This window comes from Arctopsyche grandis, chromosome 1 (genome assembly GCF_051622035.1).
Source record: "Arctopsyche grandis isolate Sample6627 chromosome 1, ASM5162203v2, whole genome shotgun sequence".
In the NCBI taxonomy this organism is placed as follows: domain Eukaryota; kingdom Metazoa; phylum Arthropoda; class Insecta; order Trichoptera; family Hydropsychidae; genus Arctopsyche; species Arctopsyche grandis.
The window spans coordinates 3,423,179-3,440,889 of NC_135355.1; the positions used below are offsets into that span (position 1 = coordinate 3,423,179).

General features: G+C 33.4%; 1 protein-coding gene across 2 annotated transcripts in view; it reads left to right on the top strand.

The window, feature by feature from the left end:
- The window catches only part of vn (membrane-bound neuregulin protein vein), a 98,301-nt gene that overhangs the window by 65,712 nt on the left and 14,878 nt on the right, over positions 1-17,711 (top strand). Inside the window, exon 2 of one of the 2 annotated variants that reach the window (XM_077434215.1) lies at positions 8,586-8,648. The exons of the other annotated variant lie outside the window; for it this stretch is intronic. Within the exon in view, the coding sequence (XP_077290341.1) occupies positions 8,586-8,648 (63 nt within the window). The remainder of the gene's footprint in view (positions 1-8,585; positions 8,649-17,711) is intronic. 2 annotated transcript variants of the gene reach the window in all.

Sequence of the window (17,711 nt, forward strand, 5' to 3'; positions counted from 1 at the left end):
CACTCTACCGACTTACGGATGCTTACTGTCAATATTATTTGCAAATATCTCCGACATGAAGCTAAATATAAATAAAATCATTCAAAATTATATCCTAATCATCCGTCAGATCGACGTGATGACAGCTGGTTATTCTAGCGTGGCTTCCTACCGCCCCTCACAACTCACTTAAACAGTGGTAAAATATACTTTATTTACCTTTTTTTTAACAATTGAACCGTTATATTTGAAAGTAGCAGACATCCAATTTTCAATTCCAAAAACACTATTACTGTTTGACTATATTCACAAATTATTATTACTTCTTTTCATTTGATATGTCCAGTATTTTTTAAATACTGTTAAACGCAATACAGTACATATATGTATATATTTAATGTTCTGTGAAATATTTGCGAAAAGTGGACGTATGCCACTTTTAAATATAACGGCTCAATTACTGAATAGTTCTGACAGAAATAGTGCCTATGGCCAAAACGGGATATATGTACATATGTACATATGAGGCTTACAAGTTATAATGGTTAGTTGGAATGCTGCATTCAATGTTTTTTACATAATAAAATAAATACATTTTAATACACTTATTTATTATTACTACTTAATTATCTAAATATATATCTAAACAACGATATCAATGACGAATTCGATTTCGATGCTGTTTTCCATTCCGATTTCCGATAGCAATTTCGGTTCCAAATTCAGTTCCGGATCCGGGTTCCGATTTCAGTTCCGGCTCCGGATTCTTGTTTCAATTTCGGTTCCGGGTTATCAGTTCTGGTTCCGGATTAATTTTTCAATAGAGTTCAGCTTCAGTTCCCGTTCCGGATTCCGATTTCAGTTCCGATTCCCGATTCCTATTTCTGATTGGCTGACGATAAACTTTATTTTTCGATTCAAATAGATTTTATTTACTATTAAAATAGCCATGTTTATATTATAAACACTGAGCCGGGTAAAACTACTTGTATATTATATTAAAATGAAGCTAGTTTTATCATTTGTTTATTTAAATATTTCAAAGTATTCTACTATGAAAAAAAAGTCACATAAAATCGAATTTATTGTTATTCAATTTTTGTTATGCAACTCTTGACCCAATTATCAACACAATTTTATATAAAAAAGAATATACATATGTATACATACATACATAGAAGTGAGTTACGATGTTGCCCTTATTCACAGAATTTTTCTTTTGTATGCATTATCATTAAAACGAAGTGAAAAAATGGAGCTTTTGTATTGTGGCGAATACACCGCGCCCTTCAAAATTTATATGCATTTCTTATGAACATAAATTTGGGTCGATCCAAAAACGAGCAAACGATCCGAACAGAGATAACGAACCGCGGTCAAGTATGTATGTAAATAAAACACACAATTCTGAGCTTCGTTATGTCAGAAAATCATTATTCACTCAGCGAACGCGACACGTATGTAATAAGCGTTTAAAAATAAAATTTCCTAATTTCTTCCCATACATTCTTGGTCGCGGGAAATTTTCCTGCTTTCGCCGAATCTGCATTCGATCCTCGTCCGGCACGTGATCATTATTAGCTTTTTCAACATCAATTTGATGACAAGATCCAATATAGTCACCGGTTATATACTAACCACAACGTTATATGCGACACATCTCGCGCATTCTGATGAATTTGTCGTGGAATTTCTCCGCTGTTTGAAATTCATACCGCAATTTCATCAAACAAACTTTGCCGAATTATAGCGTTAAACTGTCGTCGGACCACTGCATTTTTTTTCATCATCCTGTACGTGCTCGTTTCGAACGACCTCATCGTATTTTTTCTGGGATAATTTGTGAGAAGTGAATTCTCGAATTTCGGGGAAAACGTTCGCTCATAGAGTAGGTCATTGGATATACGAGTACGGTGACGCGTTTCACCAAATCGATCATTTCAAATTGGTTAAACTTATTTTATTAAATAATCACTGAACTAGTAAAGCTAATAAGAAGCTTCTAAAAAAGACAATATAGCGATAAGGATGGGTGAGAAGTGCCTGAAGGGTACCCAAGAGAGTGTAGTGAGATATGTAAATAGATAGACGAAGTTTGGGCTCAGGTGGATAAAACATATCAACATATTATAAAACATTATTTTCAAAATAGAATGTGATGTATGATTGAAATTTCGATATTCTCTCTTCCATTAGCTAGCAGTATGACTTAATGGTAGCGTGTATGTTTAGCACCAAGTGATCAGTGGGTTCGATCAGCTACTATACTGCTGGTTAGAGAGTTTGCCAATTTTATCTGATCATTGTTGAAAAGGTTCCTCAAAATTGGCATAAAATCATCTTTCCTGCTGTCACAAATCTTCTGTATTTATTGTGTGTATAATTTGTAAAAAATATGCACAAAATCTAAATCCATAGATGTTTCAATGGATTAATTATGTTATTAATTAATTAATTGTTATTTTGTGTTCTTAAGCTTCTGGAAATACAGTGATGTATGTAATAATAAAAATGCTGCATTGTTTGTAATTAATTGTCCAGGAAGGCGCATTGGGGTCTTCCTGTCAAGACTTCCTGGTATATATATATGGAAATAAATAAACTTAGTACATTGTCTTTTGTTTATAAGTTGGATCACAAGCTATTACCTAAGTATTTTAAGGGTTATACAATAATAAATAGAGATATACATATATAGTTATTATACTAGAAATAAGAACAGTTTAGTTGTAGGTAGAGTAAGAAAAAAAATAAGACAGCTTGTGGTGTTTTTCATAGGGGTGTGCTCGTGTACAATGCCCTTCCTGAGTGCGTCAGGACTTCTAAGACAGTGGATGCATTTTTGCGAGGTGCGAGGAGACACCTCTGTGAAGGACAGTGCATATAAATTTATACATCAAATTTTAGAGTTATTAAGAATATATTTTTTAAATTAGCTAGATAGCTAAAATTATATAGATAAATAAATAAACTAACTGAACCCGGCATGCCTTGCAATGTTGCAATAACGTATGCAATTACAGTTCCCGTTCCCGTTTCAAGGGATAGTTAGAGCTCAACTAACGTTTCTTCAAAGCCGTGTCATCATAAACCAACTGTTAACGTGGTTACCAACGAACACATTTCGCGTCGGTAAAATCGTAATTACGAATATTATTATTAAGAGGTTTTTTCCCGTTTTCTTTTCACAGTAAGCTACCCGGACATGCATACAACGAATCCTGAAAGTTCCGTCGTTATCGGTTGAGTGGTTTAGAAGCCTATACGAGACAGACAGACATACAAAGAGACATTCAATTTTGCATACACATATAGATAAATATGATTAAAAGCTCCGTCTATTACGCCTGATCCATCTTTTCACAAGGTTTCTATATGTATTTGTTTCATTTCATCAATTTGTCTGATAAACTTCCTACATTCTTCTGGTCGCTTCGAAACTCTGCCATCATGAGAGGTTTGGCCACAGATTAAGATTTCAATAAGTCGATGGTGAAATATAATCGTAATAAACACATTTAAGAATCCAAAAATTTTGGAAACGTTGTCAGCTAACCCTTTGCCATTAGGCTGTAGCTTTATTTTATTTTATTTTACATAGATATATACCAGGAAAGCCTAACAGGTAGACCCCAATGCGCCTTCCTAGACAATTAATTACGAACATTGCAACATTTTTATTACATAAATCGCTGAATTTCAAGAGGCTGAAGAAACAAAATTAATAATTTATTAATCCATAGAGACATCTATGGATATAGACTTCAGATTTTAATTGTTTAAACTCCTATAACTTTATCTTTTTCAGACTATATCTTATAAAATTTGCATTATAGGCTCTCATACATATATATTTTTACTTCACCAATAGGTTATTACAAATACATATATATAGAAACCCTTAATTGTGTATGAAAGTTTGATTAAAGACAATTACAGTTCATACGATAGCCAAGACTTCTTCTATAAGCAATCATCCTAATTAATGTACTTTTTTAAATAAAAAGAACTGTATAGTTTCACATCCATATGAAGTCATCAAACAAATACTCTATTACGCTCATAATTCGATGATTGCATCATTTTCAGAAACAGTGTGTCAACTCCTCTCCAGTATGATGCAATTAGCTCCATTTTATTACATTAAAAGTAAAATCTATCCCAAAAACTTCACCTGAAAAGTAGTATTTGACCTGCCGATTATGCTATTGGTTCATTTGAATTGCATGAAAAAGAAGCTGTGGTGGTATAAGAACGTGTACATATATGTACATATGTATGAGCCTTTATATTTGTAAGTGGCGCTAGCCCACTTTCCTTCATTTCGAGAAATATTATATTAAATATTTTAAAATATTTAAAAATAATGGTTTAAAATTAAATTAAAAATAAGCTCGTTCTTCTTTTCCAAGATTTTAGACATATCGAATTAAAAGTATTGATAATAATTTGTGAATTGAGTAAAAATGAAATAGTGCTGTTTTAATTGAAAATTGGTCTTCCGCCACTTTCAAATATTAAAAAGGCTTACCTCGATAAAATAAACGATTTTTTTTATTAATCCACAAGAATAGTCAAAATATGATTTTTCTAAGTGGAATTTTATTTAGTTCTCATATAAAGACAATTTAATATATAATCCCTATCAATTCAATTCAGATTCGTGTAAATACGAGTAAATACTAGTACGAACTTTTAGCTCGCAATTATACTGATTTAAAATTCAGCACACTTCCAATCAACCCTTTTAAACAAAAAAAAATAGTGTGGCCATAAAACTATTCCAATAAACAAGTTTCAATAGAAAATACTCAATATAAAATAGTATTAACAGTGGGAAAAAATTCCATGTGAAAATACGTACTTTTGACCTTTGATTTGAACTGGACGACTACTTAGAGAGATTTAAAAGCTGAAAAGTACTACAAATGAAAGATAAAATACCCGAATATAGATTATAAAATTCATTTTGAAAAGGAAATTGACAGATTTTGAGACATCGACCAAACAACACCAAGATATAGAAAAATCGCGCGATTTAAAAAACACATATATCTCCGAATCTCGAGCCAATAAATATTTTTTATTACCAGATTCGTGTTCACTGGGCATAGATCTATAAGAAAAGTCATATCTCGTCTCTGAACCATTTTTCGTGTCGAACAGTGTTTTCAATGATAAAAATCTTTAAAAAATCAAACCATTATATACCAACATAATGTACGTATAAGTTAGATTCGCTGCGGATTTTCTAGTTGGAATTTCGTAATTCTCTCTTGATTAATCATCGTGGACGTTTTCCAAGTTCAGCAGACAATTTTTTTCGCCAGTGACTCGAAAAAATTGCGAAAAGCGTCTATAAATGTGTCACCGTCTCAGACGTAAAACTTGGCAACTAATTTTCCCCGTTTTTTTTTTCTTCCTTCCTTTGCACCGAATAGAAAATACTCCTTTTTCATCGTGATTTTTTTTCCCGGTAACGACACGTCACACACCACTCTCGGGGATTACCGCAGTACTTACCGAGAGCGATGATGGTGTTTATTTTCAGCTGAAAACTGGTTTTTCTCGGAAGAACGGTGCGAATCGGAGACGCGCGAGCCAAAGTTTTCGCCAAAGAAAAATCACGCTGAAAAGAAAATTTATGCACGAGGTGATTGCACTCTAAATCTGTCGCATATAAAATCAACCCTAAATATACCATCACATCTGATATATCACATAAAAATGCACAATGTCACAATATATCTTAGTTTAAAAATACACAGCACATTTTCAACTGCTTGGTTTCAATATTTATTTCCAATTGCATACTTAATGTAAATTTCAAATCAAACGACATTTATTAACTTATAGTATCCAGCTTTGATCTACATTTTTGTATAAATGATCAAATAACAGTTGCCGAAATAATAACTCTTTTATTTATCTAAAAAAATATTTTTGTATTTTATATATTTTTTAATTTATACCAGGAAGGCCTAACAGGTAACTCCAATGTGCCTTCCTGGCCAGAAACATTGTACATTTGATACAAGTATTATTATACAAAGTTAATACGTACATATCTATTAAAATTGACGGAGACATCTATGGTCAAATTTGTAAATTTGCAGCATTTTTTAAACAATTCAGCTAAATTCATTAAATATATATCAATTAATATCCACAAAGAGATTTATAGTCAAATTTGTAAATTTGCAGCATTTTATACAATTCAGCGAAATTCAAGATTGCAGAAAACTCTAGATTTGCAAGAAAAAGGCGAAGGTTGCCAATTTGTTGGAACCGTTTCAATGTAAATCAGATAAATTGGCAAACTCTGATGGGAAACGATCGACCTGGAGTCACAAATCCAAGGTCTGTCCAGTAGAAACCAGTGGGATTTGAACCCGTGACCATTTTGTTCAAAGCATCATATGCTAACCACTGGTTTATTCTGCTGTTCTATTTGTTTTCTAAAATAAAATTTCCATTATATTCTGAATCAAAATGAGAAACTCTGCTAAGTATAGAATATAATATATTAGTATAGTTGGTTTAAAAAATTAATCTAATGTAAAATAAATAGAATTTTGAAGCTTTTGATGATAATCCTTACTTATCATACAAACAATCAAAATTATGGTTTGCTATTGATTTAATTAATTTTAAAAAATTATTTATATATATATATACGTATTTACCATATCTTTTATATCGAGCTTAAATTTTATTTGTTCATTTTTTCACTATATAAATTTATAGTTTTAAATACAAAATCATTAAATTTGGAATACCATATATCATGGTACTTAAACCGTAGATGGTTTTTTAAATAAGTGCGTCTCGAAATGGAAATAGTTACAAGTTTTATTTTTCACCCACTTCAGCAACGCCAAGTAATTCTGCAAGTAATTTATTATCGAGAACTGCCTTATTTTATATATTTTTTATTCAATGGCATCAAATTCTGACACTGCCCGACTGACACATTTTGACATGCTACGCATGCATGTATGTATGTATCTTTGAGGTTAGATTTTCCTTGATTACCATTAGTTTTCCTATATTAAATGTTATATTTGTAGCTTCAGGGGCTTTTGACTTCGTTTTGAGATTAATATTTGAATTTTTCCGTAAGATTTAGTATCAAATGGAGACCGCCAACTTCATTGTCGGCTTTAAAATTCTGGTCGCGTGCTGCCCGAGTCGGTGCAATCCCACGGATCGGTGGTCTGTTGTTGTGGTGTTTCTCTCTCTTGGACATACCCTCCGAACAGGTTGATCAGTTTGTATTTGGTAAAAATTTTTAACCATTTCCGAGAATATCGTCTGTGTGTGTGTCGGTGTGCGCGGGCGTATAAACAATGAGATGTCAGGATATTTTTCATTAAGATTCAAGGCTTTTATGCAATTCCACTCGCAAAGAATGACCTCTCACCAACCTGTCCAAAGCCATTTTTGGTTCAAACAGTGCACTCAAGAAACTTCGAGCTCCCTTCAGGCCCTTTTTTGGAAAAAAGGCAGACGACGCTGTAAAAAACTGACGCGTATTTGCGAAAAAAATAAAACGATTGCATTCAATCTATGCCTTCTCAAATTGCACGCTCTCGAAATCGGCTTGACATTTTTGCCAAATTATTATTATTATTACTATTATTATATATATATAATATAAGTATTTCGCATACATATCAAGTTCTTTATTACACTACACTGAATTACCCGGCGTTGCTCGGGCGATTGAAAGTAAAATAAATAAATAAAAATCTTTAGATTATACAGTTTTGGTCAAAAAGTTAGAGAAATCATCACGATTACACCAAATTAGATTATTCTAAATTGAAAACTGTAGATTTGCATTTCAGACAAACGAACATCTTTGTATAGTAAATCGAAACTCTACTGTATGACAAGAAAATACAACACAAATCGTATTTTAGTAAGTGGGCCAAAATGAATCACCCTAAATAGTTAGCTTATAACTTAAAATATATACATATATAAATAAAATAAAAATATGCAAGTGAATAATTATACTATTAAATATTTTTATTTAGTATTAATTTTAAAATTATCTATTATAAAAAATATATTGAGCGTAATAGAGTGCGGCGATATATTGTACATATTATGAGTATTCAAATCACTGCAATTATTGACATTTTTAATAAAAAAAACATTAATAATATTAATTTTTATAAATTTTTCATAAACTTAAAGCATTATTTATTTATGATAAAAAATAAAAATTGGTACTTTTTGAAAAATTAAATTTAAAATCAAGTGATGAATTTTGGCCCACGCATTACGGTTGACCCAATTTATTAAAACGCTCCATAATCAAACATTTCGATTTATTATTTAAACAATAGAATCAATAATTGATTTTTTTTAAATTAAATATGTTTATATAAACAAGTCCTTACCAAAAATTAGAAACAAATCGAACATATGTACGTATAATCTTTGATTTGCGATTGATTTATCGTAGCAGACGCATAAATACATCACAGATTCACCTCGAAACGGACCATATATCTAGGAAGAACCTTCATCATCATCTCTCTCAATTGAATGCAAGCAAGCAACTTCGATTTACACGATGTTTTCGTTTCTTATAGCGCACAACAAAGCGACACCTGTGATTGGCTCAGGACGCAAGGCTACGCACGCGCCAAGAGTCAGTAAGTAAAGTGTGATTGAACATTAACAAAAAACCAATAACAAAAATAATCAAAAACAAAATAAAACCATACATAGCATCTATGCGTGTGATTGTGTGGGTGTTTTCTCCTTTTTTTTCGTGTTAATAACAACTGCTTATATAATGGTACATCAAAGGTGTATAGGACGGTCCTTTTTCATGGGGATTTATATGGGCAGGACGTTTTTGGGCGTCGAAGGTACTCTCGTTACCCTTTAGTATTCAATTTGGAGGCTTCGGTATCTCATTATACATTTTGCAACAGGTTTTAAATCAGCACGGAGAGTTGTTGGTGGCCCTATATAACCGAGCGTCACTTTTATTTGTACTGTGCGCGAGCATTGTTCCGACTCTCTACGGACAGTGGTTCGTAGCCTTTTTATTTTTATTCACTTTAAAGCGTATTGTTTTTACTCTATTGTCCTGTTAGGCAGTTATCACGTTGCACATGCAATATGCTGCAAGTACCTGCACACTACCTGCAGTGTGTACATATATATGCGAGTCTTTCGAAGATGATCAAAGAAAAGTTCAAATGATCATGCCTTCATACATTAAAATTTTTACCGTTTATTTACTCTATTTTTATTAACTAAATAACTTTTTTAATTCCATCTTCTTTATTGAGTATAAAAAATCCCATGTCTCACATGTCAAGTATCTTTTTAGAAGCTTTTTTTATAAATATGTATATTCATTCTCAATGGATTAAGATTTGTTCTATGAGTTGATCATATATAGAATAGGTATTGTTTAAAAAATGTGAATAGCTTGGAAAATTTGAAAAAACTTAATGAAAAAGTCTGGAAATATAATGACTAGAGTACGGACCCAAAACGCACTGCTCAATGTTCAATTGTTGTAAAATGCTTTGTAAAAAAGGTTCGGCAAACCTTTAACAATGCATTTACAACATTTGAACAATGAACGGCACCCTGGTTATCCGGGCTTCAATAATGACTTTAATATGAATGAATATTGTGCTAGCTTTAGATGAAACCATTTTAATTAATTACTACAGTCATGCGAAAAAAATATAAATGTGAATGACATTTCATCATATTGTGAAACTTTGAACCAACAGACCAACTAATACAAAATTTTTCCAAAGCATATAATTCTTACTCTATTCATTTTATTTTGCTTCCAATTTATTATTCTATTTAATTTTTTTTTTCAAACTGTATGATTTTTGAAGATACTCTTCTTCGAACAGTGGCCCATTTAACTTATATTATACACCAGGCTTTCTCAAACATCCAAAAAAAATTGAAAAATTGTTTTCAATTTAACATATTGAATAAGAATAATATTTTATTTCTGATATTCTAATCTTAAAATATGTTAACTCTTATTTTAGATATTATTTAATTTTTTTAAAAGTAAAAATTACCCCCCCCCCCCCCCAATTAACTATTATTATTTTATTTATTTACATATTAGCCACAGTGACATTACAGAATACTCTAACGCGTCACTGTGACCAGTCATATAAGCATAATATAAATACTATATATAAGAAAATTAGCGAGACATCTATGTATCTATCTTATAGATAATAACTTTTTGAAATCATATTCAAATAGTGGTGACATAGTGGGGTGGATGGTTATTGCCAATTTGATGAAGGGAGCGTTTCAACAATGAAATCAGATAAATTGGCAAACTCTAAATATATTCTTTTCAATCGCCGTCAGCTCACGGGATCGAACCCGGCTACCTCTCGGTACTTAGTATCAACGCAACCACCGAGCCATGCTGCTAGCTATTAAATTAAGACTAAGCCCTCCGTACTTATTTATAGTCTTATTATGCCTACTTATTATAATACAAAACTATATCAAAAGCATATTTTGAAAATTACCGAGCGCTCTCATTCGTAAAAATTTCCATTTCGAGCACTGGTATGTATATTGGATACGGTTCGGTAATTATTCCGCAAAAAGTGATTTCGCGCACGTCACTAAAATCTCGATCATGGAACATCTGGCATCCAAAAACTCCATCAATAGAAAGGCAACCACGCGAAATATTGTACTAACGAGAACTCGAGTGCCAGGTATTCCGTATTCGCGATTTTTGTGGCAACGATTGTCGTGCGCGCGACCGCAATTTGCGCAATAATCCGTTTACCATTGGATACATACCACGTACCCCATCGTATTCTCTCATGTGATTCCGGAGATTAATTTATAACATACATTGTAGCTGAATTATAATTTTTATCCTTGTAATCTTGACCTTTTGAGCTAATATGGCATGGCTTGCTTCCTGCATCTTGCTAGCACACAGGTCAGTAAGTCACAGTAAGCGGAATGCAAGCCAAAGAATTTAGGTACTGTAAGCATTTCAGTCTTAGGGCGAAATCACACAGCGGTAAATGTGGGACGTGGGTTTTTTTTTGATAGTTTTAAACATATAGAAAAAATGTCGCGTTCGTGGGATGCGTACGTGGTATAGTCCTTTGAAAACGATACATACGACCGTTAGTCGTTGAAATTGTATGGTAGTATTTATCCTTTCTTGACAGTTGTCTCTTTTTTCTGGCCACAGTATCATATTGGGGTGACCTGTGAAGACACTTTGGTATACTTGTGTATTAAAAATAAACAAAAAAAACGACCCTTGGGACCGAATCTTACCGAATATTTAACAAACCTCCACGTACTTCAGAGTCTTCATTCGAAAAATTCCAAGCAACCAACCCACGACTTTATTCCGATTATTGAAATTCAACATATGTATACAACAAATCATTCCCTTTTCCTACTCACCACTATGTCCGTTTTAAGGTATATTCATATTAGCACAGCACTTACCGGCAACTCTATATAACCAGCAGTATTAAAAGTATTCTTTGATAAAGCAACAGCAAGTAACAGCAGTAGCCGACAACCGATCAGCAGCGTGTACTATTTGAAAGTATATATGATTTCTAAAAAGTGGTCATGGGTTCGAGTCCCACTGGTTGCTGCTGGCCAGACCTTGGTTTGTGACTCCAGGTCGATCGTTTCCTATCAGAGTTTTCCAATTTATCTGATAACCATTGTGGAAACGGTTCCTCTATTAAAATGGGCTAAAAACTATCCTACCTACTGTGTAACCACTGTTAGAGTACGATTTATGTACAAGTTTAAATTCATAGATGTCTCGTTAATTTCGAGTGCTGCAGTGTCTAGGAATACAGCGACTTATGTTATAGATCACCTTTTTTTATAGACCATTGTCAAGCAAGGATAAACACTGCCATACAATTTCAACGACGAACGATCGAACGTATCGTTTTCAAAGGACTATACCACGTACGCATCCCACGAACGCGACATTTTTTACATACCTTCTTTCAGCTTCACTTAAGATTACAATTCAGGAAAAAATTTGCCTCTTATCCGATCGTTTTCATACTTTGCCATATTGCTCATTTTTGCCATATTGCTCATTTTTGCCATATTGCTCATTTTTGCCATATTGCTCATTTTTGCCATATTGCTCATTTTTGCCATATTGCTCATTTTTGCCATATTGCTCATTTTTGCCATATTGGTCATTTTTGCCATATTGCTCAATATAAGTAAATATATCCTCCGCCATTACGATGGGGAAAAACATCGTTTTAGACGCGTTTGAAATTTGAATTTCTTAAAAGTGCCTGACTTTTATCCAGTTTTTAGTTTTAAACATAGATGGCGGTAGTAAAATAAAATTATTGGTATTTTTATTCAAAATAATTCTATATGTTTAAAACTATCTAAAAAAAACCACCGCTGTGTGATTTCGCCCTTATTCTCATTTCAATACTTTCCATCATACCTCATAATGACTTGAAGCAGCTACGCCTGAAATCAACCACACTTGGTTCTACGACTTAGCTAGCTGGCCACACATCTATGTGATAGACCAGTCCGTAGAATAGTCCACACATTATCCCAGACACTGTGTACAAAGTCTGGTGCGTGTGGACAGTGCTCGAGTACTTGTAGTGAAGCAAGCACCTGCGTTGGTACCTGGTGCCGGTCAACTTTCACTGCATTAACGGCACCCCTCGTACTACGGCGTAGTACTTGGTCTGCTGGCACTACAGTTAGCCGCCAGCAAGCAAAAACCTGCGGCAGACGATCCTTCCCCTCCTCTTCGATCTCCTCCAAAGGACCTGCCTTTAAAGGACCTGGGGCGCCGTACTAACGGTACACCTCAAGGACAACCGGACAACGATCCCAAGAGACACGCAACTACCCTGCTAAAACTAACCACAACTCGGCGTCTGCCCCGAACAGTACCTCTCAACATTTTTCACAATAAGAACAGACACTTCAAATCTCAATACATATTGACAATCAGGCATTCTAATACCAATACTAGCGGCTTTTGGGCAAGGTACCACCTTAGGTACTACTGATATTTTTTCACTTACAGCTTAACCTGACGTTCTGGTGTAATCCAGAAGTTACGTTTTGGACATGTTTCATATTGTACCTCTATCTCTATATCTATAACATCATCATCTACATCCAATCACCACACAGTGCTAGATTTATTCATTTAAGCTTAAGGCCCACTGCCTTTAATGGACCATTGTGGCATTACCAATGGACCAAGATGGTCGAAAAAATACAGGGAAATGAGAAAAATAAAAATATATACATAAATATGTATTTACGGTTCCGTACAAAGTGATCTCGCAAATGTCACTTTAATCTCGATCACGGAACATCTGGCACCCGAAAACTCCATCCATCGAGTGTCATATATTCCGTAAATGCGATTTTAGGGCAACGATTGTCGTGTGCGCAATCGCAATGTGCGAAAAAATACATTTATACATAATCATAACAAAAACCAATCTGCATTATATTAATAGCAGATAAAGTCAAAATGTCAAATAATAAAATATAAAGTAGGGAATGTCTTGCATCTGCAGCCAGCATCAATATATAAGAACCAGCTGCACATACAAAACAGCTTTGCGAGGCCCAAATGGAAGAGAGATGATCAAAACTTCACTCATACGTCACATCCAATTATTAAAATAATGATTAGCGCAGGCTACCAGACAAATTGGCCAAAATAATTTCCGATAACCTACGCTCACAAAGGTGTGAAATATCACAGTCAGGCTCAGCAGCAATTATTTCATTTAAAAGTCGGATATCTCTTGGAATAGGAGCCATTCGATAAAGAACCATCAAATGATGATTTCTACCAGGCACATAATCATTAGAGACATAGGAGTCCCAACTGTTCCAGCAACGACGGAAATGACTTATTACCACGTGGAAGCTGGAGAACAACACGAATTAATAAGAAGTTTTTCAACGTGGATGCTTAAATTCGTCTCAGATTTGAGCAACTCTCATCCATCTTATCCTACATATTTTTCTAATACCATCCACCCATTTCCTTTTTGGCCTTTCTTCCACCCTTTTACAATCTCTTGGGTACCATTTTAGCATTTCTTTCATCCGTTATTCTAACTAAGTGACCCACCTATTTAAACCTCTTCACTGTTTCTACTATATCAACTACATATCCCAACGTTTAATGGTGGGTCTATTTTTCTGTCTACCATGTTATCGTCATTTGCGTTTCCATTCTTTTGAGCAATACTCAATCCATGGAACCTTACGTGTGATCTTTTACAATCACTTGGATACCATTCCACCTTGTGACAAATCTTCTACCTAGTTGCATGACCCTCTTATTGCCACTTCAATCTAGTACATCTAGTAAAAATGAATAGTGCATTAGTCCATTTTTAACACATTATTGATAATATTTCGAGTCTTTCAAAGTTTTGCTATCAATTAATCACTACATTGTCTACTAGTTTGTCGCGACGGGTCTTCGGACGATGAATTCTCCAACTAATTGCGAAGACAAATCGCTCCGTCTGTGAGTCCAATTAAGAGACCAAGTCAATTGAGCACCTTTAGTTTACAATTATGTAGGAAATTGAGCAATTTCCGATTACTTTCATAATTACCTACGAAGCTCAAATATTTTTTAATCCGATTCAATTCACCCATCTTAGGTAGTTTGTTGATTTCAGCTGTCAGTTGTAGTTTACAATAATGTATTAGTAATATAGGAACTTTTTTTTAACTTATCAACATCCTTATTGTAATGAATTTACCATTAATTTCAATATCATGAATGTATTTTTAAGTGCCGACTTCAAAATTATATTTTGTTATAGGATTTATCGAATTTGTTTAAAACATATACGCCAAATTATTCAAAAAATGTTTTAATTTAACATTCAAACGTTTGAAATGTGGAATTCGAGCAAAATTTAAATTTTTTAATGATTTCAAAACGGTCGAAAATTTGCCTATGTGGAGGCGAAGGCACCACTTTCGGTTCGGCTCGTCAGGGAATGCACGCCGATATAAATATTTAAATGATCATGCACGGTAGTTGCACATTCTCCGCATGTTTATATGTATTTTTCGATTAATTTTCGAGATGAGTGCGACAATTAGGCCCGGGGCGGCGGCCTGTTAGTTCAATTTTGATGTGCGGCACTGGCGGCGAACGAACCTCTTCCCAGAACTGCTACTCGTACACGCAAATTTCTCAACGAGATTCCAAAAACGACTATCATTATTAAATCGACGATACTATCGAATTATATTAAATACCTAAGGAATAAAAATATCTTATTGAATTAAATTCACCAACATAAGGATCACAAAACATTACTAAAATTGTAGTATGTAAATGGTAAGATACGTAAATAAAAGCTTCACTAGTGCTTTCACTTCTAATTTGAAAGCTTCGTGTATATTAAGTTCAATTTTTTCGAATTGACGAATAGTCAATATTTCGAATATATCTCGTTTATTAAATATTAGTGTTTTTACCCGGCTTCGCTCGGTATTTGTAATATAAACAGCTTATATGTACATGGCGAAAATAATAGTAAATATTCATTTGTTTTTTTTATTAAGTTTATTTGAATCGAAATAAAATAATATTCAACCATATATCGATATCGTCGTCATAGAAACTTTTATTTGTTTTAGATGCTCCCAACAAACCTTACATACAAAGTCTCTTTCTAAATTACATATACATATATTAGATGAGCGCCTAAAACAGTTTTTTTGGCTTTTGCAGTCATTCACTCAAAATCTAGTATTTCTGTTTCAAAAGTGAGTATTGGGATCAATACTTAGATATTTTTCTTATTGATTGTGTTTTTTTATTACTTAAAAATATTTCTAATTAATTATCCAGTGAATTTTCAAAGTGGAAAATATATTTTTTTATCGTGATATTATGAACGCGTTCATAAGGTTTTGGTTTTCTATCTCAATATTTTTTTCTCCTCGAGAATTACTTAACAAATCTAACTTGCTTCTTACTTAATGTGTATGCATATTTGCATAGTAAAGTCTTTCGTAGTTGATTTTATACATTTTTATAAAGCAGTTATTTATCTTAAAATATACAATAAAACTGATTGCATTATTAGAAAATAAAAATAGAATGGATTGCACTTTCAAAAAATTTTATTACAATTTGATCAAATCGGAATTGAATCATTCCACTACATACATACATATATTAATGTTGATTTATCGAAAATCCAAAAATACAGTTTAACCATTAAATTTAATATTCAATCTCATATTATTCTATGTAACTTAAACTAGGAATTCACAAACTATAGCCCATTTTTTAATCGGAAAACAAATCAGAAACGATAAACATAAACTGAAGTTAATTTCTGGAATGTCTGAAAAACAGTCCTATTTGGTACTCGCCATTTTTTCTGAAAAGGTTCCTTTTTCTCCAGCTTTCAATCGCGAAAGCAATGCTGGGCAATTCGGCTGGTAATTACAAAAATAATATAAATTGTCCAAAAAAACCGCTACGTTTTTGATCCAAATTCTGGCCAAATATATCTAATGAAAAATGCAAATCGACAGCTTGTCTCCTTGTAACTTGTAAAAATTTACCACCAGTAAGTAGAATATAACATATTCCGTAACGATTTGACTACATTTCAATACTAACAAACAACATTGCACATATTTTGATTTTTAAATGCTTTTTATTATTACTAAATTATGTTCACAATACATCTTATATCCATTTTAATAGCGACTGATCTACTGATCATTGTCTATTTTACAATTTTAATTTAATTTGTTAATAATCATAGTATTATATTATTCTAATGTTAATGTATAGCATAATAGGAAAAAGAGCTCAAAAACCTAATAACAATTCTTATAAATGCTCATAATACATCTAATACAGAATATTAATAAAAAAATCTATAAAGTCGACGATCTAATGCATATTGTGTTTAGGTAATCGGTGTGTTATACCTGAAGGGTATAGACATTTTGTTGTAACAACCGAGACTCTTCACAAGTGTGTTAGTATGGTTATTAGTGATTCTGTCATATAATCTACTGGTTAGTTTGTTAGTAATGTCTGTAACTAACGGAATATTATTTATGGCATGCAGTTTTTTCAAGTTAGTATATATGGGTGTGTTTTATTTTGTATTGCACGTATAGATATGTTCAATGCGTGTTACTTAACTTAAAATCGAAAAACGTGTGAACTAGGTCACACGCTGCATACCGATGCACCGAATCTTAAAGAATCCGAAAAAAAGTTTTTTAGTATTTATTTTTGGCAAGTTTGCCGACAAAGGTCGCCATAGACCATGTCGACCATTATGCCCCGATGTGGGTCATAATTTTCTATAGGAATTTGGTCTGAGATATCACGTGTGTGTGTGTGTGTGTCTTGGATTGTCTTCAGGTGGACGCAACAGGTAACACAGCCGTGAGGCCAGTTAGTCGAGAATTTCTCTCGGCAAGAATGCGAGCGATTCGCAACCGATGCACCGGCCCTGGTGCAATGTCGGGTGTATAGTTCTTGGCCAATTTGCATATCGGCCGCCCCTGCATTCCAGGATGCAGCCTAATCGCCGATTTCTTCTCCTATGCAACCTGCGGTGCAGCGGAGACCATTGCACAATTATCGGATGCCACCTGAAACGACAGGTCACGTCGCTCTGACA